The sequence below is a fragment of the Poromitra crassiceps genome (genome assembly GCF_964638095.1).
Source record: "Poromitra crassiceps genome assembly, chromosome: 4".
Lineage (NCBI taxonomy): Eukaryota > Metazoa > Chordata > Actinopteri > Beryciformes > Melamphaidae > Poromitra > Poromitra crassiceps.
The window spans coordinates 35538074-35563285 of record NC_139626.1 but is presented as its reverse complement, the minus strand read 5'-3'; the positions used below and the strand labels follow the sequence as shown (position 1 = coordinate 35563285).

The 25212-nt window shown below is 42.5% G+C and overlaps 3 protein-coding genes across 7 annotated transcripts; 1 reads left to right on the top strand and 2 right to left on the bottom strand.

The window, feature by feature from the left end:
• Positions 1-3747: 3747 nt before the first annotated feature.
• trmo (tRNA methyltransferase O) lies at positions 3748-8193 on the bottom strand. 3 transcript variants are annotated; one of them, XM_083634967.1, is made up of 6 exons: positions 8071-8193; positions 7842-7984; positions 6741-6915; positions 5986-6143; positions 5002-5628; positions 3748-4167 (listed from the first exon to the last, which is right to left on the bottom strand). In XM_083634967.1, exons 1-6 carry the CDS (start codon positions 8157-8159, stop codon positions 3932-3934), a joined length of 1428 nt encoding a protein of 475 aa, XP_083491093.1. In that variant the 5' UTR covers positions 8160-8193; the 3' UTR covers positions 3748-3931. The 3 variants fall into 3 exon arrangements, with proteins under 3 accessions (XP_083491093.1, XP_083491095.1, XP_083491094.1); XM_083634969.1 differs by lacking the exon at positions 7842-7984 and adding an exon at positions 6522-6630 and having other exon boundaries at positions 8071-8134; XM_083634968.1 differs by lacking the exon at positions 8071-8193 and adding an exon at positions 6522-6630 and having other exon boundaries at positions 7842-7965.
• A 383-nt stretch (positions 8194-8576) lies between these two features.
• On the bottom strand, positions 8577-13142 carry hemgn (hemogen). 2 transcript variants are annotated; one of them, XM_083634552.1, is made up of 5 exons: positions 13005-13142; positions 11468-11539; positions 10572-10662; positions 9199-9866; positions 8577-9055 (listed from the first exon to the last, which is right to left on the bottom strand). In XM_083634552.1, exons 2-5 carry the CDS (start codon positions 11529-11531, stop codon positions 8943-8945), a joined length of 936 nt encoding a protein of 311 aa, XP_083490678.1. In that variant the 5' UTR covers positions 11532-11539; positions 13005-13142; the 3' UTR covers positions 8577-8942. The 2 variants fall into 2 exon arrangements, with proteins under 2 accessions (XP_083490678.1, XP_083490679.1); XM_083634553.1 differs by having other exon boundaries at positions 10584-10662.
• An 850-nt stretch (positions 13143-13992) lies between these two features.
• On the top strand, positions 13993-24925 carry anp32b (acidic (leucine-rich) nuclear phosphoprotein 32 family, member B). Of its 2 annotated transcripts, none has more exons than XM_083634820.1 (7): positions 13993-14710; positions 17089-17238; positions 17333-17455; positions 19077-19269; positions 19556-19680; positions 19786-19864; positions 24621-24925. In XM_083634820.1, the coding sequence occupies exons 1-7, from the start codon at positions 14657-14659 to the stop codon at positions 24707-24709; spliced, it is 813 nt and encodes a 270-aa protein (XP_083490946.1). In that variant the 5' UTR covers positions 13993-14656; the 3' UTR covers positions 24710-24925. The 2 variants fall into 2 exon arrangements, with proteins under 2 accessions (XP_083490946.1, XP_083490945.1); XM_083634819.1 differs by having other exon boundaries at positions 14489-14710; positions 19786-19855; positions 24618-24925.
• Positions 24926-25212: the final 287 nt, after the last annotated feature.

The following is a 25212-nucleotide window of genomic DNA, read 5'->3' as shown; positions in this document are numbered from 1 at the left end:
AAAAGGAGACACAGAACTATGTCTTCTCCAATGAGAACTTTACTGGGTATTAGAGCTGCAACGATTAATCAATTAATTGATTATTCGATCGACAGAAAATTAATCGCCAACTATTTTTTATAATTGATAATAGTTTAAGACTAATTCTTAAGAAAAAACAGGAAAATACAAATGTAAATGTGAATATTTCCTGGCTTCTTTAGTCTTCTATGACAGTAAAGTGATTATCTTTGGGTTGTGGACTGTTAGTCAGGACTAAAGAAGACATTTGATTATGTCATATTGGGCTTTGGGGTAGCTACCAGATCCCAGCACAGTGACTCTGGCTGCTATGTCGTTATTTGTTGTTCAGTTTTATTCAATGTTTTACTCTTTACCTTATGCTGTGTTTTCAGCCTGAACTGTATCTTATCCGATTACTCGATTCATCGTTGGAATAATCGGTAGAATACTCTATTACTAAAATAATCGTTAGCTGCAGCCCTACTGGATATACTATCTACCCCGTGGTCTTAATGAAGATTTCTCCATCAAACCCTTTCTATAAATTACAGGTGGATTAAGCATGGGTTTAGAAAACTATATTTTTGCAACTGAGAAAGTTATGGTTTTTTTACACTTCTCTTCCCTTTTGTTAATATTTTTGATAAATCTATGAGATCATATCTTTTCCAATATGATTGTGTTTGTTGTTCTTGTTGTGTTGCTTCCCTTTCTTATGGGGGGGGGGGGGGGGGGGGGGGGTAAATACATAGACTTTGACTATCACACCATGAGATTGTAGTAGCCTACCCCTAATAATTTCAGAATGTATAAACAGGCCACATTAATATACAATTAAATTGGCATTTTACTGTGTATTTTTGGATGTATGCTTACTGTAATGCTACCTCTCATGCTATTAACAACTAGCCTATATTTAGCAATGTCAGAATGTAATTTCTGAGTTATTTCCTGCTTCTTGTCATTGTTTTTTGATACTTGGTGTTTTAGATATGACATTGCCTACAATGTCTACTATGTATGACACCCACGGATGGGACCTAGATTCATTTGAGTAACAGCTGAACCCGTTTGATCATTGCAAACCTGACGAAGAGCTCCTGACTGCTCGAAACCAACATTTTAATGTAAAACAAAACCAAAAATACTGGGAGCTACCAACAGTGTCGCGAGTCTTCTGAACCTTGCTAAACTTACCTTTGTCAGTTTCACACCATCAGCATTGCGCAGCGATTTTGATTTGAGCGTGGAGGATGGAGATGAGAGATGCAGGATGTCATTCTGCAGATTTCTCAAAGGTGTGCGCTCTCCACTTCTGGTGGAAGGCTAATAAGAACAACACGTATTATTATCGGTAGTTGTTTTCTCCGTTGTAATTTAACGCTGTGTATCATGTACAAGGCAGCAAGTACAGTAATATTCTTACCAAGCCTTCCCCATTTGAACTCGACTTCATGGAAGACATCACTCTTGGCTGCTAGGCAGACTAACGACACGTTAGCTGTACAACTGCAAAGAAAACAAAACAGTTGCTTTGCGTGGTCCAAACACAATTCGGTCAAAAAACCTTGGTTGCCTTATAACTGGATTGGTGGTGACTGAAACTAACGTTACGCCGTATTTGTAAACAAAATGACGTTAAGCTAAGAAGGCAGCGGGTTAAGTAACATTAGCGTAACGTTAACGTTACTAGCTAGCATTAGCTAGTTAGCTACCTAGCATACCAAACTTGGTTTCTTTTAATACATCCATGGTACAAACACACGCCTCGAGGGTACTTTACGTTATCCCACTAACCTAACAATAAATCACACTGGAGAACATGTAAAATAATATCAGACTGACACTTACCATAAAGTCGTTAACCAACGTTTGCCGATATTGTAAGCGACAAGAATGAAGTAAATAAAGCTGGTGCTAAGCTCTGTTAGCTAGCTTTAGCCGCGATTCATTCAAACACAAATGTCAGCTCTGCTATTGGTCCGTTCTTCTTCCTCCTCTTTTTCTTCTTCTTCTTCTTCTTCTTCTTTACATTTCCGGCAGACTAGGCACGGGTTGGTGCATTGCTGCCTCACACTATTAAACTACGTCACTGCACATTGAGCTATATCTAGAATTCTAGTAGTTTATTTTTATTATTATTTATTTATTCATTTATTTACAGTGAACAAAAAATAACAGTTTCACCCCGAAATGCTCCCATTCATAAATATTGTCCATACCATGGACCTATTAGTCCATACTAACACTCAGACGCAGTTGTCTGAGTTTGCGCAAATGCGTCCCTCAGTATTTTATCGATACGTCCACCACATCCACCACCTTTCAGTCCTCTCAGTCTTCCCAGTTATACTAGCAGCACAGTTCAAAACCATAGCAATAAAGGCCAGGAATCGCTTCTTATCCATGCAGATTTTCTTCTACTTTGCAGCAGACTAGACACTTGAGCATGTTGCTGCCCTCCACAGGAAGCTAACGCCACTACTCTTCTCTTCCCACATTCACATTAGCTACAACAAATTCTACTTTTCCTTCAATTCAACTTATAAAAGCACTCTTCCCATTTCTTACACACACACACACACACACACACAATGTATTCCAATCAATCGTCAAACTCTTTGCAGAATGCTCATAAACAAAAAATTACGTATTTTGAACCAATAACCTTCAAGCCCATGCTCCCCTCATTCTCAAAGGGATTTCCATCATTTTCATAGGCAAAGCTGGGATCAAAGAAGCACATGCAGCTCCTCATGGCCTTTGCCTGTACCCTGTCTATTATTGACTTGAATTCCCCTGCAAGGCCTCCATCTGGCTCATGTCGTTTCCAGTCTTCTGGAAGGGAAGGAATTGCACCAGCACCTCATTGGCTCTTCTCCCAAATTGCCCTTCTTAGATCTCTATTCAAGTGGCCTGAGTCTGTTGTACAAGTTCCTCCTCTTTGCCCATCAATTTGTAGGCAGAGGCTGGTAGGCAAATTCCTCCTAAACAATGGAGATAAACTGTTCTTTGGCTGTGCACAAGGATGCTCTTTGACCTTCTTGTTACAGAAACAATCTGATGTTTTTCTTGACTGCCCTTGATGTCAATCATGACCTTGTTCATCATGACTACAAAAACAGTTAACAGCTGTGGCTTGAAATAAAGGCATTTTCAAATGGTATTTCTTCACAATTTGGAGGACCATATCATAGATAGAAGTTGATCATTCAGCTTATTTTCACTCTGGATAGAGGGAACTTCACTCACTGCAAATTAAGACAAAGCACAGAGAATTGTGATGGATTAAAAACAACTTTTAAAACATAATTTGTGAGAAAATGTTGTAGACACCCAGCCAGCTCCCTGGATACAAATGGTAGACAACATGCCTTTACCAAGCAGAACTCTTCATTTAACTAATACATCTCACATACAGTAAAGTGTGCAAACATAATTTCCACCATCATACAGATGCCTGGGGTAACTAGGAAAGTTACAGTATTTGAAGTAAGATGAAACTTTACTCATACTCCGATAGCCCATGACATGACAGGTCACTCTAAAAAGTAGTTATATTCACAGATTTGTGTGCACTGGATCAAAAGATAGACGCAAACAAAACTATCATAATCTAGATTTCTGTACTATTAAAGCATTATCTCAGGAAAAATGTACATAAAATGAAGGCAAACAGAAAACCAACTAATTTCCCCAAAATATATTTTATTTGCCTGCTTGTCATACAGTTTAATTTATCTATTGCGTAGCAGCTGTCTGATTTTTAGGGAGTTAAAATGATCAATCATCAGTCTAATACACATGTATAAGTAGAGAAATTATAGGGAAATATAATCCAGGTCAGGAGCATGTGATGGGCTCCGTTTTGTTTCTCTGAAAGTGAGACTCTTCAGCTCCAGAGCTTTTAGTGGAGGCCAGGGGTTTCTCAAAGCGAGGCCGAGCGGTGCATCACAGGACGTACCCGCAGCACCTCAGCAAAGCCCTGTCCGAACCAGCAGGTGATGTCAGCCGTGTCCAGGGTGAAGAAGAAGAGTTTGTCTGCACAGCGCGTCCTCCTGTACACTGAGCGCGGGTCAGCTGACAGCACCCCTCTGACGGCGGCCGCAGCCTCCTCTGCACCGCGCAGAAACCTGAACCTGGGTCTCTCACTTCCAGCAGGTCCTGTGTGGCAGCAGAGTATGTTCAGACAGTGGCAGCACTCTGCTCTGCTATGAATGATTTGTTTTAGGTTAGCATCTCTGTCACAATATAGGACGAATCAACGTGACGTCACTTGCCACCCAGAAATGCGGAACCCCGCGGCAGTTAATAGTATGAGTTGTGCCAAACAAACGTTAATATCTCAAAAACTACACATCACATCGCTTATATTTTGACATTCTGAGTGAGAGCAGAAGTAGCTCAAGAGTTTGATGCATAATATATACATGTCGTGTTAAAGTTGTGTGAACTGTCGCAGTTTTTAAAATGTAAATAGAGTTATCCGGCTAGCGTCAGACACTCAAGCCTCGCGCCACTCAGGCTCCATAGGATTCCATTGCCGTTGCCACCCAGTGACGTGGTTTGTTTACCAAAATACTGCTCGGCTGATCCCTCATATAGCGCCCTCTTGTGCAGAAAAACACATCTCCCTTTCCTCTAGTCTAGGTCAGTGGTTCTCAATGGACTGCCAGGGCCCACAGCAATTTAATGAATTGTTAAACTTCATCACTAATGTGTTTACAAGTAGTTAACACAATTAGATAATGTAGAATGACTGTTTTGATCAGAGTTCCACTGTCATCTCTCTACCTAGTCAAAGAATTCTGCACAAAATCATATCAAACAATAAAAATATTATTTGGGTCCGAAAGACAAAATGTTATCAAATGGGAGTAGATGTGAAAACAGTTGAGAATCACTGCTGTAATGGACAGTAGGGCTCTCCTCCTAATACTTTTGAAGAGCCACTGAACTGGCTTACCTGGAACGTGTGGGGGCAGGAACGCTGCTTACCTGGAACGTGTGGGGGCAGGAACGCCGCCAATTCCCTCTCAGCATGGGGGGTGAAGCGAACCTCCAGACTGCCAACAGGGGGTTCCCTGATCCAGCCAGCAATGGTACTGTAGGCCTCCTCCCCATAACAAGGGTGGTCCACCGCCGACTCTGGTAGCTTGGTTCTAGGCGAGTCAGAAACGTGGCACTCTCCCTCAGAGCTCAGCTGGGAACGTTCCCCTTGTGTCACGAAAGCCTCGACCTCCTCCAGCACAGCACGGACATCTTTGGGCAGGGAAGGATGAGTATTGACATTGGGAGAACTGGGGCATAAGGCATCGTCTGTGTCTGGAATATCAGCTTGGGATTTGTCTCTGGAGAGAAGGTCATTGTTGAAATAGCTGTCATTGCTTCCATGCTTTAAGTTCAACTGAGCATCTGGTCCGGAGTCTTTATCAAGGTTTAAGGTATTTGTCACCTGGTTCAATGACACTGCGGCTACATTGGGTGGGTCTGCGTCCGATTCATGAGGCTCTAGGTCCATGTCCACCCTAGTGTGGGGGGAGTCGTACTCAGGGATGTAGGGCTTGATGTCCAGGACTGGGGTGCCAGTGATCATGTCAATGTCTGACAGATGGACTGTATCACCTGGAAAGTTAAGAATGTGATGTTGTAGGTTCAATGTAGATTAGCATCCAGTCCCACGACTCACAAGGCACTTTCCAGCAGAGTCAATTGTTCTGTTGCCATTTTTTAGGTTAAATGTGACAACAGAACCAATTAGAGGGGCACTATATCAAATGTAATTGCAAGCAGAAAGACCAGTGTGTTTCGTCTGAACATCCATTTAGTGTAGCATTGAGATTTTAGTGGAAAGATGTGATTTCTACATTCTGTCAAAGCTGTTACAAGCATGCCATGAACCCACACACTCACACGCATGCACACACAGTTAGCATTCGTTTTCATTTCACGCTAAAGCCATGTTCTGCAGATGATTCTTACCTAAAATTCTATCCAGCTTGGCCAGAGTAAGGCCCAAGGCATTGGGTCGGTGCGGACTGCGTGTGGAGTACACTCCAACCCTCTGACCATTCAGTCTAGGAGGCTTCACTTTGGCTTTGTAACTCAGGTGCCCGTTTTTGTGAAAGAGGAAGACGATCCTGTAGGTAGAAAATGGAGAAAAGAAACATTGATGACATACAATATATCGTGGATGTCCAAACAATGGGACTGTGCATACTGCATGCATATACAAGTCCCTTGAAATTTGAATGAGCTTGAACACTTCTGCAAAGGAGAAGTGGAGAAAAGTCTTCAATCCAGAGATGTGCTAAATTGGTAGGGACTTATCAACTATGGTCTTAAGTTTGCCATTTTTAGTGATTAGTGAAAGTCTGATATAACATGTTTCATTTTAGGCCCATAGCCAATAAACTAGAACATTATAAAGGATATTGTGTGCACTTTACATAACCACTGTACTGTATTTTTTTGCTCCTTAAAGTTGAAATGACATTTCACTTCAAATGTTGTATTACCTGGCAATTTTGACGACTGTCTGAAATTTAACACGAAACCTCCCAAAACCCAGAATCTGATCGCAGCACTTCAATAGGCTGATCATCCCAATATTGTCCTTTGTGAGTCCTTTAAAATAAAGATGGCAAACTTAAGAAGAATGCCTGCCAACCTTTCAGTAAAATTGCCACAAGGAACCATTTTTTGGTGACCCGTGACAGTCAATGCGCGTGACCTACCAGACGTGGGAGTAGTGTTCAAGGCCCACCAGAGCGTGCTCCGGGTTGTTGAAGACACTCTGTTGGATGCGCAGTGTTGCCCTGGAGGGGCCACAAATGGTGGGCTGTCTGGGCGTCCCATTCTTCACCGAGAAACAGGAACTAATGTAGCCAATCGGGACTGTCTGGATGTTTCCTGTAATGTCACACAATTATCAAGATTATTTGAAGAGGAATTGGTAAGTGATACGTGTTGATCAAAGAGGGAATAATCTAACACCCAGTATTTTACAAATTTAGCATGTTTTAAATATAATAAAAGTCGAATTTCCATAACAAAGAAAATAGAAACTACAGAGTGGGAGGGTCATCAGCATCACATACACATTATGGATGGAATTATAGTGAAAATAAATGATTCCCCTTTTTGCTGGGGTGGGGCCCCTAACAAGAGGACTCAAGGACCCCGGACTCTACTTTGAGAACCACTGCACTAGAAGTAGGTGTGTGTGTAATGTGTGCGTATGCAATCAGAGTAACCTCGCGTCACCAGGCTCTTCTCGGCGAGAAAGAGCCTGGCTCCCGCCCACAATTGATTTTGTCACCCTACTGGGTCCGGCCTAGAGCCCGCCCTAGACCGGATGGCAGCGTTTCTAGCTCGTCAACTTTCACGTTAACTTGACAATTTGACCCAAGTATCAGAATCCTCTTTCACCGTTTTGACCGGTGTGTCAGGCGGTGGTGGCGGAGATGCCATATTGCATGAACGTTTTGTTTTATGTAACGCTAGCTTTGTTTTGATCAGACTCTAGTTTAGGTAACATCACCGCGTCAAGCTAACGGCAACAAAGACGTTGTTAGGCGCATTGCCATCCGGTGTCAATTCTGGGTCCGGGGTTTACGCCCCCATGACAAAAAGCGGGGTGGAAGGTGCCCAGACTACAATCAGAGTATGTTCATCATCCTTAAGGGTTTTCCTTAAAATCCTTAGGGTTTTGACGGGAATAAACGCATGTCTTTTTACTTTTGTTGTTATTGTTGCTGTTGTTATGGCTTGCTCCACACTGCTACTAATGTCTTGGTCTCGCCCATAGGCATAAATAATAGGTCTCAGACTCTCACCTTGTTCTAATGCATCCTGTGCCGATAGAGGTGGCAGTGGCTCTCGTCCTTTATCAGGTCCACAGTGTCCGATATGTGTCACAGCGGACTGGAGCGATGTCATGTGCTTGCGATGAGATCTAACTGCACTGTCCAACATCTGCCTGCAGCATAGAAAAGCACCGCTATGAAGTTGTGTCATTCTCTCGGTCAGATGACTATTATGCTACATGACATGTTGCAAACATACCTGAGGTTCTTGATTTCTTTCCGCATCACAGAAACTTGCTGGTTTAGTTTACTGACGTGCTCACTACAGCTGCCACACAGGGGACACATCTTACTACAGGTAAATAGCTCCAAAAACCTAACGGCAATCTGCGTTTAGCTGCTAAAACAGAAACAACACGTGTGGTTATCTCGGTTATCTCAATGCGGAAGCACACGTCATTTCTTGTTGGCCAACCAGCGATGTTGCACGTGACTACCGAATGCTCAGCTGAGCAATGCAGCTATTTATCACATTTGTCATATCATATGTTTTATTTTATTGTATATTGGAATGTAAATGTATTTGGAAAAGCACTAATATCAGCTATTATGCGCATGCATGTTGTATGTCACCGATGAAGTTGCACCGTGCAGACAGCAGAGGGTAGCCATGAGCTTAGATGTGTTGCTGATGATGGTGGTGGTGGTAAGAATACCGACGACATGCAATTAAAGATGCAAAAAGCAGCTTTTTATTAGATGGAAAATAAATTTATAAAAATCGACAAAATAAATCCTCAATTACAAATACATAGTTACCAGTGATTGTTTTACAATTTACTTTTAAATAGAAGCAGGCACAACAAACTGCTGTATACTTAATGCAAAAATACATGGAACAAAATAGAATTCATGTGCTTTAATAAAGCAACAACTTCTAATAAATAAGTATACAGCTTTGGTTTGAATTCACACATTTACCAAAGAAGCAATGCATGCTCCACATGTTTGCTCTCATCAACTAACAGGCTGCATACTAAACTTACTGCTCACCAAAATAACTAAAAATCTAACCAATGGGGATGAAGTTTGGCTTGCATCACTTTCTGAACAGCATCTGAAAAGTGTATGTTAGAATCTATTTCCTGGGAGATATTCTTGTGGAGGAGGCGGACGGTCAAAGGTTGGAATTGAGAATACTTTATTTTGTTGAGGCATGTTGAGAGCTGGCTCCTCAGTCAAATCTACAAAAGACAGATAAGACACAGTTAAGAAGTCAGACAAATGCACATCCATGTAAAACACCTCATAAATGAACTCTTCAACCAAGCAATGTCTCAGATCTTTCTTTTCTATTTCCACACAATGGCAGTCTATCCCCTAATACCTTGATCAGCTCTTTTGTCTTGAGATGCAGAGATGTCTTCCTCCTCATCAGGGCCCAAGTCTTCAATCAGGACCTGGTCAAAGGCCTCCCTTCCCTGTGGCTCTGTGTATAGGCTCTCTACCTGCAAAGTAGCTGAAGAAAGGGCAGGAGCCAGTGCTGGAACAGGGGCTTGAGACAGGGCCGGGGCTGGAGCAACATCTGGGACCGGGGCTGGAGCAACATCTGGGACCAGCGCTGGAGCAACATCTAGGCCTGGGGATGGATCAGCACATGGGGTGGGGGCTGCAGCCTGGTCAGGAGTTTGAACAGGAACTGAGACTGAAACAAGGGCAGGGTCCAGGGTAGCTGGAGCGGGAGCAGGACCGGGGGAAGGTGTTATAGTCGGGGTGAGGACAGGCAGAGGAGCAGGGCCAGAGGGGATATATGCCGGCTGTGCTTCCAAAGGGTCGCGGCCCTCAGCGAGTAAGGGGATCAGAGTGGATATCGTTTGAGCCGGGATGACGTCCGCAGGTTCGGGCACCACCGCTACCGCTGGAGCTTCCAGAAGCAGCGCCGGCTCCTCTTGAGCAACAGGAACCTCGGGCCTGGGATCAGCCTTCCTTGGTCTGCCTCTCTTCCCCGTGCTGCTCTTCTCCTCGCCTCTCGGCCTTTTCCTCCTGCTCTCCTCCCTAACAGAGTACAATGAAATGTAATCAACCTCAACAGTGGACACCGATAGTGCTCTTTGTGTTATGTATTTTGTTCTTTTTTTCCCAAAGCTAATAGTGCAAAGTCCTTGACCTGAATCAGGGAGTCAATAGTTAGACCTTTGGTTTCCTCTTGCTCCATATTCAACATAAACCAGGCGAGTGATAAGGAGCCAGACTGCTGATAATGAACGTTTTCACCACTCACTGTAAAGTAGGAGTGTGCCATAATGCAAACTGTGTCACTAAAATGACAAATGTTTTACTCTATTGCATCAGAACCATAATTTATCATTACATTTACACTGTTATATAGTGTACACAGCACAAGAATTTCACACGTGATACTTGTACTACGGAGTGACAATAAAAATATTGAATCTTGAATCTTGAACCAACAACGGTTATCCCAAACGAAGTGCAGTTCACCGTCCTAACATTTGCTGGCCTCTTCTATACATTTAGAAAAAGAGTGGAGTCCGCACACTGCTGAACAAGATGTCTCCCAGACGGATAGATTTATTTCTTGACGTTTCGGTCTCACACGACCTTCTTCAGAAAGAGAGAAATCTATCCGTCTGGGAGACATCTTGTTCAGCAGTGTGCAGACTGACCCCTTGTCCTGCACCTGCAATTTTGACTGGATGTGCGCGCTCTACTCTCTTTTGTACTCTTCTATAAATTTACCCATAAACCCACTGGTCAGTTTCCTTCTCCTCTGCTTCGGCCTTTCTCTTCCTGAGGAGATCCCTGTCCCGTAGCCGGCGACGGATCCCACCTATAAAACAGCAATCCAGAGAAACCAGACCAATAACCACAGAGGCAAAGACACGTATCATTCTGTGAAATGTGTCATCATTAACAACCACTGGTTCAGGAAAGCATTTAATGTCATGGCATGATGATTTCACAAGCTTTGCATTTACACACGCCTGGATACTGTGAGTGATTGATGGCATATAGACTGGTTTTATAGAAGCAGTGTCTGCCAACAAAACACTGGAGTAGGATGATCGATTAGATGTGTAGCTCACACTAGGATTTACAATACATTACTGTAGACAGGCTAAATGCTTCACTTCTTTCTCATTAGAAATTCAGTTTAGAAGTTGATTAAGGCACTTGTTCTCAAACTTTTTCACATCAAGGACCCCTAAATTGACACAAATTAGACCATGGACCCCCCATTCATAAGATTTTGTCCCAGGGTCCCCATCTGATCAGATTTTTGCTTTTAGATGTTTTATTACAGAAAAGTACATGAAACCATGACAAAAGCTGCCATACATTGTCATTCTGTTACTTATAGATGGAATTATAGTACACAGAAATGATTCCCCTTTTTGCTGGGGACCCCTGGGGGTCCCTGGACCCCACTTTTTTTGAGAACCACTGGATTAAAGGATTCCCATGTATCAGCTTAGTTAAAAGATAGAAGAGTAAGCATAAAATATCTGTATAGATCTTAGCTTACAATAGATAGCAAACAGCCTGCAAATGCACAACTATAGACTCTTAATGTACTTTTTATTGGCATATATTAAACCGATTTTAAAATAGAGCAAAGAAAAGTCCAACGTTACCTTGGTTGTCATCTTGGTTTTTGTATTCCAACTCTGGTTTCTCTGTTTGCAACGTCTCCTCCATTCTGAGTCCTGGTATGAATGAATTCAAGTCATTGTGAGCGGGAAAGAGGAGAAATGCAGATGGAATAAGTTCTGACTGATTTCAATTCCCACCCCTAAAAGAATGATCTGGTTAACCATTACCATAGTACTGGGAGAGTTCTTTCAGCTTTGCTCTTATCATATTTGTCAAGGCGGAGCAGTTGGCACAGTACTGACAGACTGACATTTTCCTGCATTAGGGTGCATTGACTTGTGTGTGTTGTGTGTTAGGCCATAAAATGTGCATGTTTGTGGTAATGGAGGGGGGGTGGATACATAGCCTATCTATATAGACTTGCTTTCTAGATTATCACCAGGAAGTAAAGCAGAAGTCATGTATATGAACTGCTGTCCTAATTTACCTAACAAACTGAGAAATAACTTTTTTTGTGTTGTGTGTGTGTGCAGGGTCAATCTGAGTTTGCTGTACTCATGTGAGCCGCAGAAAAGCAAGCAGCTGATAGTAAAAAATAAAATGTGTGTGTGCTGCAGCTGGTGCTTACCAATGGGAATGATTGGCTTTGACTTCATTTTGGGCAATTATTTAGTGTCCACATTGTCTATTGTGGGAGGGTTCATATTATATGGTATAAGTGAATAGAAACAGCGACATTTTGAATATGTAACTGTTCCTTCCTCCACACAATAATAATGATGATGATAATAATCACATCTGCATACAGTAAACAAACTAAATCTCAAGTGCTTTGATTTATCCTGTAAAATGTGTTCTTTTTCTCTTTGTATGGCGGGCCAGGAAGATGACTACGCAGCAAAACCATTATTAGATGCCATGAAAATAAGCATGAAATGGTGTCTTCAGTAGCAGAGTAGGGGCATACACATCTTATCTTGTAGATGTGGAGCTGCTCAATTTGGGGCGTGTTCTCAATCTATCTTCCCACAGCACATTGAGGCCTGATGTCTGTTGTAGCCACTCACAGAGCAGCTGCCTAACAGTAAATAACACTCAACCGCCGACTGCCTCCCATACTGCTGGGGAAATGTGGACGGCCTGTGGCTAAATTCATTCACTTCTGTATTGTTGGAGCTTCTTGCAGTTCAGTTTTCTATACTCATATTGAACACACACACACACACACATTCTAAATGATATGAATATAACGAGCTTATTCTAAACTATTTCATTATGTGTCAGCTGTAGTATGCATTTTATCAAGCACATTCTGAAGTCCACAAACCTAACCCTAGGAGGATCTCAAATTTCGTTCTGGGCAAAATATCACTTCCACCCGATCTTGCAAGGGCAAGTACAGTATATCATCCTCCCTGTGAGGGACTCACTGGGATGAACTCTATTGCAGAAGGGAGAGACACTTGTGTCGAACTTGCAGTACCATGCTACATGAATTCCATTTATATATAAAAAAAATACTTGTAGCATTTAAAGAGAGGAAACTCAGACATACACACAGACACAAACTCAACTTACCTTGAAAAAGTTAAGATGATCACCAGTATGTGCAGTATCAGTGTTGAGATCCGACTGGTCAAAGGGCTGAACAGACTGAACACAGTGACCTCCTCAGCTGATAATACTAACGAACACAAGAATGTGCCCCCTCCAAATTAGGCTCATCTTTCTAATCTAAGGCAATGATCAGAATCAGCATGAACGGTTACAGCCAAATGTGAATAAGTTGTCAAGTGTCACCCAAAAACACACCCCTGCTGTTGCACAGTAAAACCCCCAGAGTTTGAAGGATGTCAACGTAGATTTACAGTGCCCTCTTCTGGTACATTCTCTCAACTACCAAAGACTGATCTCAAAACAGTTTAATGTACAATAGGCTACACATTTATTAACACATACAAGGTCAAATACAGACCGTTTGAAATAGTATGTGTAAGACAGACTGTTTGAAATAGTCTGTGTTGAATAGTAAGAAGATATCTAAGCATATATTGGATCCACATTTCCTCATTTGTTTTGCCTTGCACAGCACAGGACCCCGTGCTCAGTACATTTAACACTGAATCAAATATCAGTGCAAGGTATCTCTAGGCATCATTAAGGTAACACCTATCACAAATTAGACCAGCATTTCATTATTACTTTGATATATTGCCGATTCATGGTTGCAATTCTTTTATAAATTCATACATATTTCTGTGGTAGGGTATATGGTAGTGCAGGAGGGAGGCACAGAGGGCGACTTCTGCTTGAGGGAGCTTGGGTCTAAGCAGGAAGTAATGGAGGGGCGGGAGGGGGGTACCCACCATGTGCATATACAATGCTCTCTTCACGGCAAACCAAATACACCCCCCTGCTCTAACGATCTGTCTAAGGGGGAGGGGGCAAGACTGATGTTTATGAACTAATAAAGAGAATACAAAACAAATGATCTATTATGGAGGGTTTATTGATCACATTTCACACACAAGGATTATAAATTCACTGTTCAATGGGTTACAGTACAATAAAAATTGTGCATTAGAAAAATAAGATGGGATAAGATTATCTTGCCTTCAAAGGCAACAGGTAGTGTTAGTCATATTCAAAATAGGGTTTGGTGATGTTTGATGTCTGTTAATTATGCCTAGACTATGAATAAATAAAAAATTAAATATATCAGATATGGCCATGCTTCTATGGAGCCATCCTGAACTTTATTTAGACACATGTCAAAACTTAACTATAATGACCTACTTTATCAAATTATAATTGGCATAATGCTATTTTGTACAATTTGAATATGGTGTAAAAATGCATAAATTGCACTCGTCAATATAATCAACCTGACTAGACGGACATAAGTCTAACATTTCCATTCAACATAATGTATCACTTTCCTTGCAGAAATAAATTGCACCATAGCACTGTTTCGGGGCAGCGTCATGTTTTGTGACTGCATTGCCTTTTTTTAGGCGATGGGCGTTTCTGAACAGAGATGGCGCTATTGAGTATATATTTTGTTTCAGTCCCGTTTCCCTCCATGGTTTCTCCTCTCCCCGACTAACTTAGCGTTTGGCTCAGTTCATTATACAGTCCCATATTCTCCCTCCATTAGGGCATCTCTCTGCCTTTGGACTGAATATTCCACCAAAACCCAAGAGAGAAAAGTTAAACTTTCACAGGGCGAGATGGACATGAAGAAGAGGATCCACTTGGAGCTAAGAAACAGGACACCGTCTGATGTGAGTCGTGCTTTTTAAAACCAACCCTTAGTTTTCTGGCTAGCCTTGCTAGCTAGCTTGCTACTTTTTTGCTTTCTGAGTGACCTGTGTGGCTAACGCAATGGTGACCACATGGGCTTTAGGTTATGTTTCTCATTTATTATTAGGGCGGAAAATACTAGCATAACAAGCGTATTCCTTTATACTGTTCTGGGTTGGGCGTGAAGGGGCAACAAGCCGAGAAAAGCGAACATAATCGCTACTTTGAAAAGGCGATTCTTCTTCAGCTTGCTGGCATTATTGCAGTGTTTTAACCGTTTCGCAGCCTCCTTGGTCGATTGTGCACACACGATCCAGCTCGACTCCAACGTTGTGGGCACAATTTGTAAACTTCTCTTTACATTGATGATTGCTTTCCACGGCGCGGTTGGCATTCGCCGAGTGCTTTATTTTATATAGACCTTGGAAGCCATGTTTGGGGCTAGCATAACTGCTAAAATGGGGCGCCTTTATTACAAATGCACTTTAAAAAACTCTTCAGCGGTCACGCTAAAATTACGATTTGATGACATGTAACGTTAAACTGCTCATTCTCAGTCATAAGTGATCGGTCGAAATGTCTTTAGTCATTTCAAATAACCCTATAGCGTTACCTTGATTCAGCTACGCCAACAAAAAATAGTCACTTGGTTCAAGCCATCCACATCTTCGCCGATTAGTAACGTTACACTGTTAACTCTTGGCAGGGTGGTATTTCCACGCATACAAAAGGCAATGCTTCATCATCCAGCAATGTGGCGATTGTTTATATGTTTAGCCTGCTTCAATCAACACAAGTTATAAAGAGGGAGTGTGCAGTAGACTGATTCCGTGAAATATAACGTTAGCCTACACCACTGCACAGTAACGTTAGCCTTTCATATTCTGGCATCTATAATCGTGTACAATATAGCACACTTATTTTCCGAGTCTAATAACCAAGTGATTGTTTTGAGTACAAATCATTCAGACAGCAGTCTGCCAGTGTTTTTGTTCCCGCCATATTACCCCCTTCGCTACAATGGTCAACGAAATCAAAATACATCGCGTAGTAAACTTAAAATACAAATATCACATTTCCCCTCTCGCTACACGTCGTCAAAAGCTAAACTTAACATTGTTTGTCATTTAAGACGTATCAACTTGTAGGCCAAAGGCTTGGATATAGGAAGGAATAATAAGCCAGCCTGCTTGAATGACACGCAGAGCCAGCAGCGCTCCATGCGTGGGCAGCCCAAAAAAACTCGACGGTCGGCGTTTCTTCACTCATGCAGGGAATAATACAAAATGTTATATTTGAAGATCATTTTAAAGTGATGTCTATATTACGACATTACTATCTGCAAATAGCATTTTCCAATCGAAGTGTTCAGAGAGCTGCATACTGTATCTGAGGAATCGCCATGTTGTCATTCTGTCGTCTTTGAAGCTCTGGGAGGAAGGAACTGTCTCCATCTTTGTTTTTACTCAATTTCCCTTCTCAATATTTCCTTCGCCACTTCGACCTCAAAACGATGTTGTACCATGTAACAAACTGTCAATATCGGTCGTTCGCTCGACGACAAGGTATATTCCACTTCCCCCATGAAAGTTGATTTTACCAAAACATGAAAAAAATCTTTACTAAGGCTATATTCGCAATCCTTTCCGTTGCTGTTGGGTTGGCTAATGGCGGGCAGACAGAGCTCTCTTGCTGCTCCTCTACTGCACGGCAGCGTTTAAAAGGGGCAATGGCTAGCTTGTAGCGAGCTAGCTAACAAAAATCATTGCATTTGTCATTAGTGACTGCATCAGCAGGCCATAGGAAGCTACAGCGTGTTCTGATCGTTTCAAATAAGCATAATAATGTCGTGTCCGGACAAATGACACACACTACGACACGAACTCAGATGGAAACACTATAGCCTTTTCGAGGTTTTACTGGAGAAATAGTGATCTTTTACGCTTGACAGTAACTTTTTGCAACGTTTTGTCGAACACTGAATTGCGCAACCAGTGTTAAATGACGGGTTGTTTGACTGAATGTAACTCCGCCTTCAAACGTGTTGTTCTAATGTTTTTGTAGCATCTGAAAAGTGGCTTTAGTGATTTTACAGACAGTCAAGGGATCATTCTGTTGAGAGTAACCACCCCCATCAAATGCCCTGTGTTGTTAGCCAGCTTGTCACATTAAGCTTGCAGTTTATGTTAATAGATAAGTGTGTGATGGCTTAAAGAAGGAAGTTTGCAAAATGTTAATAGTAAAACGAAGGGGTTGGTTTATTTTAGAGTAGCGTTACATTTTGAGTTGAAGCATAATCTCAAAGAAAGCATAAAACAGTGGTGAAATTAATCTCTGATGTTGCTTTTCTTTTCTTCAGGTACGAGAACTTGTCCTTGACAATTGCCGGTCAAATGAAGGAAAAATCGAAGGCCTCACAGCTGAGTTTGTCAACCTGGAGTTCCTCAGTTTGATCAATGTCGGCTTAATCTCAGTCTCCAACCTGCCTAAATTAGGAAAACTTAAAAAGGTAAAATGCCTTTTCACTGTCATGCCTCCGTGGGCTGGTTGAATTGCGATCAATGCCAACTGGAAGTGTAATATTTCCTCCTACTTGGTTTCAGCTGGAGCTGAGCGACAACAGAATCAGTGGCGGCCTTGATGTTTTAGCAGAGAAACTACCCAACCTCACACATCTAAACCTGAGTGGCAACAAATTGAAAGACATCAGTACGTTGGAACCATTGGTATGTGTTCCCAAATTTGTCACAAGCCATTTGAAATCAACACTTGCCACACTGCATGTCTACACAATGTTCACACTGACTCTTACTTGGTGCAGAACCTGTCTCTTTCAACCCAATGGGTATTATTACAATCATAACAGTTTAGAATACTTGGCTAAAGCTTTGTGGCCCACACAGCTGGAAAATCCACCCACAGCTAGAATCTATTATTATTAGATCTATAAAAGGGGCAAGTGGGCAATCTCTGTCTGTTCTGTGTTCTGTTTCAATTTTTGTTGCACTGACTATGTCATAGGCATTTGTGACATCACTGATGATGTCATAGGCACTGATGATGTCATAAGCATTGTGACATCATCAGTGATGTCACTCGAGCAATTGTGACATCACTGATTGTCATAGATATTGTGACATTGTGATGTCAGTGAGTGATGTCATCAGTGAAGCAAAGTTGTGCAATTGTGCGCTGCGCATGCCAATAGAGCAGGCGAGGCCATGCAGCAGCCAAGCTGCGAGCGAGGCCGCACAGCGGCTGAGCTGCGTATGTGAGCTGCAGGGCCAGCTCGGCGAGCTGCAGGTCAGGCGAGCCTAGGAATCAACCTAGTAGTGTAAATGCACTTTGCTCATCCCACCCCAAAAAACTAACAACTATTTGCAATTGCAGCGCAGTTGTTCATGTGTTGTGTTTTAAATATCGTAACAAGCTATTCTTAAACAGTTTAAGAAGAGCTTGTTTCGATATAAAACTGCAACAACACACACTGGAACCAATCTCATAAGCAATGGTTCTCAAACCTTTTCCTTTCAAGCACCCCTAAACTGACACAAATTTGACCACAGACCCCCATTTGATAAGTCTTTGTCCCAGGGTCCCCCCCATCTGATAAGATTGCATTGTACATGTAAAGGAATGTTATTGAATTTAAAAATCCATACAGTGTTACAGTAGGCCTCCAGCTGTTTCAAACACAGCAGCCTCGCGTAGACAGAGACGCCGCCATCTCTCCACAGACAGACATGCCACGATCTCTCCATATACAGACAGACATGCACATAGTATCGCTGCTGTATGTAGTTGGCTCATTTTTGGCAGGTTGTAAGTAAAAAATAATAAAATTGCTGTAGTTAAAAATAAAAATCCCATTGTTCTCAGGTGGGACAAGGCTCAAAATCAAAAAATGATCACTGTAAGCGCAGTGTTGATCACTATAAGCAAATTATTTAAACGGCATGTGTATAGGAATGATTCAGGACCAAGCTTTTTGATCAATATTAGCGGTTGATCACTATAACCGTGATCACTATAAGCGGATTCCACTGTAGTCACATTCTGTTATTGTGTTACTTACGGATGGAATTATAGTGAAAATAAATGATCCCCTTTTTTGCTGGGAACCACCTCAAGGAACCCACTTTGAGATCCACTGCTGTAAAGAGCCCAGGGGAGTCCCACTGAATCAAAAGCCCATACAGCTAGAAAAAAGAAAGAAAGAAAGAAAAAATCTACAGGAAGAGCTTCTGAGATGGCTGCAAGATGCAGAGGCCCGTTTGTCATCACAGTGCACCTCTGCATTCTGCTCAAGTTTCTCATCACAGTGCACCTCTGCATTCTGCTCAACAGAAAAAGCTGGACAACTTGAAGAGTTTGGACCTGTTCAACTGTGAAGTGACAAACCTGAATGACTACAGGGAGAGCGTCTTCAAGCTGCTGCCCCAACTCACCTACCTGGACGGTTATGACATGGAGGACAGAGAAGCCTCCGACTCTGATGGAGAGGTGGACGGAGATGGTGTCGATGACGAAGACGATGAAGGTAAGACACCCTTCTTTTTTCTTTGGGTTCAAGATATCTGGAATTCTTTACTTGTGGATGCAGTGAGCCAATTGGTCCTGTAGAGTGTGAGAATACTAGGCTGCTTAAACAACATGGGACTACAGTTTGACCTCAGCATGGCCACAGGCTTTACATTTACGGTACTTGGACTTAATTTCCTTGTGAAAATGGCTTCATTTATTCCATCGCTCTATTTGAAAAAGGGACACCCGTGGAACTTGAGCCACATTATTGCTGACAGCCTGGTTTTGACTTTGTATTGCAGAAGGTGAGGAGGAGGAGGATGAGGACGGAGAGGAGGAGGACTTTGACGAGGAAGAGGACGAGGATGAAGATGAAGAGGGGGTAGAAGGAGAAGAGGATGACGAGGAGGTCAGCGGAGAAGATGAGGTAAAAGCTTGTTTGGATTGTTTAGTTCAAAATGGTTTCTACCAGGTTCGGAGTTCAGAAGGATAGTTTCCGGTGATTTTAACTGGTCTCATTTTGTTCACCAAGGAGGAAGACGTTGGTGAGGATGGTGGAGTTGATGATGATGACGATGACGATGAGGATGAAGAGGAAGATGGTGAGTACCGTCTCTTTCCGATTTCATTCAAACATCTTTTCTTGCTGAGGTGTCCTGGTGGATGATGGTTTAGGTGCACACCATGCACCCGCAATGTCCTGTGTTCGACCCATGCTCGATCTTTTACTGCTGAGGACTCATTGTTTGTCTCTCCTGAAGAGGAAAACATACTTGTGCGATAGCCTCAACTTGGAGCCTTGCCGGCGGCAGCTGGTCCTATATACTCGAACGTCAGCTTGACGAGGGGTCGCAGGGGAATCCCCAGCAAAATTAGTAAATTGTGTGATTTCACTAGGATTTCAATGACTAGAAGTTAGCCCAAGGAGAGAATGTAGTGCATAGACTTGGTAATAGCTTTCACTCGCTCCCCATCTACATTATTTTATACTCGCGCCAACTGCGGCGCACCCCTCGGTGCGTTCGGCGAGGGCTTTGACCCAGAAGTACAGTATGTTTAGAGTTTAGAGTATGTGTAGGCCTTAAAGAATTACAAAAACAATTGTGTGAATTTAGCCAGGATGAACAAAGTGCTGGTCCAGTTTGGCCCTATCAATTGCATTGTGTTGTTACGTTGTTGTTTGTGGTGTTGGTGTGTGTGTTTAATGGCATAAGTCTTGACACATCTGGATGGGCTGCCTCCCATAATGTAAAATAGTCAGATAGGAAGCAACACCTTCAATTCTACCTTATTTATCTCACATGGGGCAGTTTTAAAGGACACGGTTAAAAGTACAAACAATCATTAAAAACAAACAGAATAGATATATTGCATACAGGGTTCGTACGGTCATGGAAAAACCTGGAAAATCATGGAATTTAAAATACCATTTCCAGGTCATGGAAAAGTTTTGGAAAAAAATAAAATCCGACAAGGTTTTGGAAAAGTCATGGACATTTGTTTAATCAATATTTTCATGACGTTCATTTACGCTGAGTTTAAAATAATTTGCGTGCTTTAAAAAAAAGTAACATTACATGTATGTGACAGTTGGCGGCTGGCGATGATATTGGCTGGCAGTGCCGAGTGCTCTGACTCCCAGCCGTGGGCGATCCCCCCTCCTCTCTCACTCAGTGCTGTAGCTAGCTCAGCACAACAAACATGGCTGCTCTGAGGCTGACCACACGTGGTCTTGTCTTGGACTGTACATGCACAGAGATCGAAATGTGGAATTAATTTTGCTTACGTTACGTCACTGACATAATTACATTCCCTCAAATAAGTCGTCAAACGAGTGTTATTTTGTGCCAAGCAAACGTTTTTCACCCGTTTGACAAGGAAATGCGCTCAGTACAAGCGCAGACCCTCTGCCGAGTAACGTTATTCATGACGGCGTTTAATAAGTGATCTGGTTGCAAAAATATCAAAGAAATCACATAAACTTAAGTATAGGGGACATCAGATCATGGTATATAAGCTTTGATAAAACTGATTATTGTAGTAAAATGACACGATGGCTGTGCATCATCAATGAGCGATATTAGCATAGCAAGTATTCATTGTTATAATAGGCTACAGTTGGTCAGTGCTCAAAAGCAGGCAGGAACAGGTTAGTCAAGTGAAAGTGGATCCCTGGATTTAGTCAACCACAAAGCATTTTAAGCGACCTGAATTCCTGCAAAAGAGTGAAAGTGAGTGATTAAAATTAATAAACAACTGACCTCAGGGTCATTTAACTTGACAAGACACATTTACATCAGAAATAAGTTGAAACTAAAAGCAGTGATTGATAATCGATTAAATCTACCGTAATAATGTAGTTTTTCTTCAAATTGCATCATTCGGAGGTTGATTCTGGCACTCAATATTAGAGGTGGGCAATATATCGATTTTATATCAATATTTTGCTATGAGACTAGATATTGTCTTAGATGTTGGATATGGTGATATGGCATAAATGTTGTATTTTCCTGGTTTTAAAGGCTGCATTACAGTAAGTGAAGTGTAGGCTAGTGACATTTTAAAGTAGAATGTCATAACTCACTCACGTTTTCATGTATGCACCGAGACTTCACAAAATGTTTGGTCATGGAAATTTGTTTTGAAGTCATGAAAATCCATTGGTCAAAATGTGTAGGAACCCTGGATCTAGTATAGAGTACCGCTAGCCTGATATTCAGACTGCATCGTCAAATCGTAAACTCATTTCCTCTTCTAGTCTGAAGTCACTTCAGAGCATTTCTATGAGGGGCGGTCTTCGGTCTTCCCTAACCAATCACTAGAGACCAAGGTGTCCACAGCAACCGGCGATGGCACTGCACTAGAAGTAGTCATGGATAACAGAAACAGACACAGCAGGCTATCTCTTCTTTGGCTAGTAAATTTGGCAGTTGTAAAACAATTATATCAACAAGCCACATATTGTCAAAACAAATTTTACCATTGATGAAAAACGTGACTTGGACATAACAAGCAAGCTATGAATCGATCTATTAACATCCCTCTAGCTATCGACAGCTCCGCTAGGCCAGGCTGCGCTGGGACATTTCCTTGGGCGGCTGGCCGAACAGGGCTTCACTTACCGCGGCCGCCGTAACGTTACTCCCCACCCAGACCGATAAAGCTCCAGCAGGCAGCGATCTCTCGCAGGCAAGACTGACTCACTGACAACAGCATTAGCCAATCAGCGACCGTGATTGGATTTTCAACTGGAGAAAAAGCTTTTGCACATGGCGATGCCAGGCCAAGAACAGACAAATCCACAACTGTGAAGTGGGCGTGGCTTCGAAGGTCTGGAGCCAGGCTTGACATCAGTGATGTCATAAGAGCAAATCATATGACATCACTGATGATGTCATAGGCACGATGTAAACTTAAGGGCTCACACACCACTTGATCTTTCTCACACACGCGCTTGATTCCTAGGCTCGGCGCACACACACCTAAACCACCTCACAAAGGCTGTAGAACGTAGCGCGGAGGGCAGAGACACTGGGGACGAGAGAGAGCATTAGATACACACAGACATTATTTTCTATGTTATAAAAGGGAGCAAGTGGGCAACGGTCTCTGTTTCATTTTTGTCACGGAAGTGATGATGTCATAGGCATTGTGACATCATCAGTGATGTCATAAGAGCAAGTGAGTCCGCACAGCAGGCGAGGTGCAGGGCGGGCGAGCGTATGTATGCGAGCTGCAGGGCCAGCTCAGCGAGCTGCGGGGTGGGTGATAGCGAACCCATACAGTGGGCGAGCCTAGGAATCGACGCGCGCGAGATGCCTACCGTAGTTTAAGCAAAATCCCTATACAAAAATCCCATTGACTTTTGGACGAGGGAACCAGAGGTGCTAGCTTCCGGGTCTTCCCGACTCATAATCCTGCGGTACTCTATTACCTTGGCCTGAGACTCAAAGAAACCATGTATGGCAATTCCATGAATAACACACAATACTGTGGCATTCATATTATCTCCAACAGCCATTGTGTTTTTATCTCTGTAGATTTATATACATGGAGATCCATACAGTATATAATTACAAACAATACATGTTATGAAAGGTTGTGTTGGTAGTAATGGGGTGGCAGGATGGCTTAGTAGAGAGAGTAGTCTTTTTTTATTGTAATTTATTTGCACATAACATATAATTAAAATAAATCACACTACATAATTTGGAGTGTACTGTATGCAGGAAAGCCCAAAAAGTCCAACAGGGCTCATGTCAAGTTAGTGGCTCCCCTTAGTGGTCACATATTATATGTTTTTTTTTTGCTTTGCTTTGCTTGTTGACTTTTATATTGTAATTGCTGTTAGACCCCAGGGAGAATAGTTGCTGCTGAGGCAGTGATTAATAGGGATCTGAAATGAATAAGTAGGCATTTTTAAGCATCCCCACATCCCACCCTGAGACCCCACTACATGACCTCCGGGTGTCCCTGGAACCTAATTGTGACCTACTGGTTTAGTGTGTAATCCCCCATACTGCTTCATGTCCTAGTGCAGTGTTCCCAAACGGGGTTATGCGTACCACTATCTATGGGTCGGTGGAGGTACTAGAGTGTACTTGAGAGAAAAAGTTTGAAAACCACTGGCCTAGTGAATGTCAAGGATCCTAAAAAAGAAGGATAAGACATCACTCGTTCAAATTTTGCATTGGGCCCAGTTATATTGATGTGAATGGGGTGGGTAGGGTAAGTCCGACTATAAAGCGTCATATCTGTGTCGTTTCATCTTGGATTTGAAAAATCCTTCAACCAGATTAAAGAAAACACATTACGTGAGGTTGACTGATGCGATCCCCCGTTCGGTCATGTATCATGATGAAAAATTGTTAGCTAATCCAGCTCTATTTTGGACCAAACAGGGGCTTGAGTTGAGCTGTATGTAGCTGCTGGACAGAGCCATGATCCTTTTGCAGACCAATAATAAGGAAAACAAACATGCACATTTACATAAAAAAAACATCAGTCAACATAACATAATGTCTTTTCATTAATCTGGTGGAAGCATTTTTCAATCCAAGATTAAACGACACATTTATAGTGGGACGTACCATGCCTGCCCCATTCACTTCAATAGAACTGGCCCCAATGCAACATTTGAACGAGTGATGTCTTATCCTTCTTTTTTAGGGGTCCTTGGTGAATGTACCAATCAGTGCCACAAGACATTTTGAAAAGTGTGAAATGACCCCTTTTAATTTCCTTAGATTTTCACTCTTATGTTTGGATGAGTTAAAAGTCAGAAGTCTTGAGGTCTTTTCCAAGCTCCTCCCCCTCACACAGACATGACATGCCTCTCCTCCCCCCCCCCCCCCCCCCCTCCAGGAGCAGCAGAAGCTGCCGGCAAAGGCGAGAAGAGAAAGCGAGATCCAGAGGATGAAGACGAGGACGACGAGGACGACGAAGATGACGATTAAGCGCAAAACGGAAAATGAGAGCCTACCGAGTTACCAACCCCTTCCCTCCCTCCTACCAACCCCACAAAAACCTGAACATCCACCCTCCTTCAACTCACACCGCCCTTTCTACTCCATGTCTCCCCCCTTCCCCCCCACTCTGAGCTCTTTTATGGGCAAGACTGTACCGGACGGGTGGGCCGAGTGGAGCTGCCCCCCTTCTCCCATGGAACCGAGAGCCCCCCCCACACACACACCTCCCGAACCTCACCCAGCCCAGCGCCCCAAGGTTCTCAGGCAGCCCACCACTCAGCATTCCACAATTTCACTGTCGATCCCTCTTTATGTATTCCCCGCGTGAGGACTTTGGGACTGGTATCTAGTTTTGGGTCTGTGCTTTTAATATTTTGTTGGATGAATTTATTTTGTTGTTGTTGGGTTTATTATTTCTCTTATTTTTTTGTCTTTGTTTATTATTTTTTTCTGTTCCTTATCCCCCCCCCCCCCCCCAATAAAATTATTGC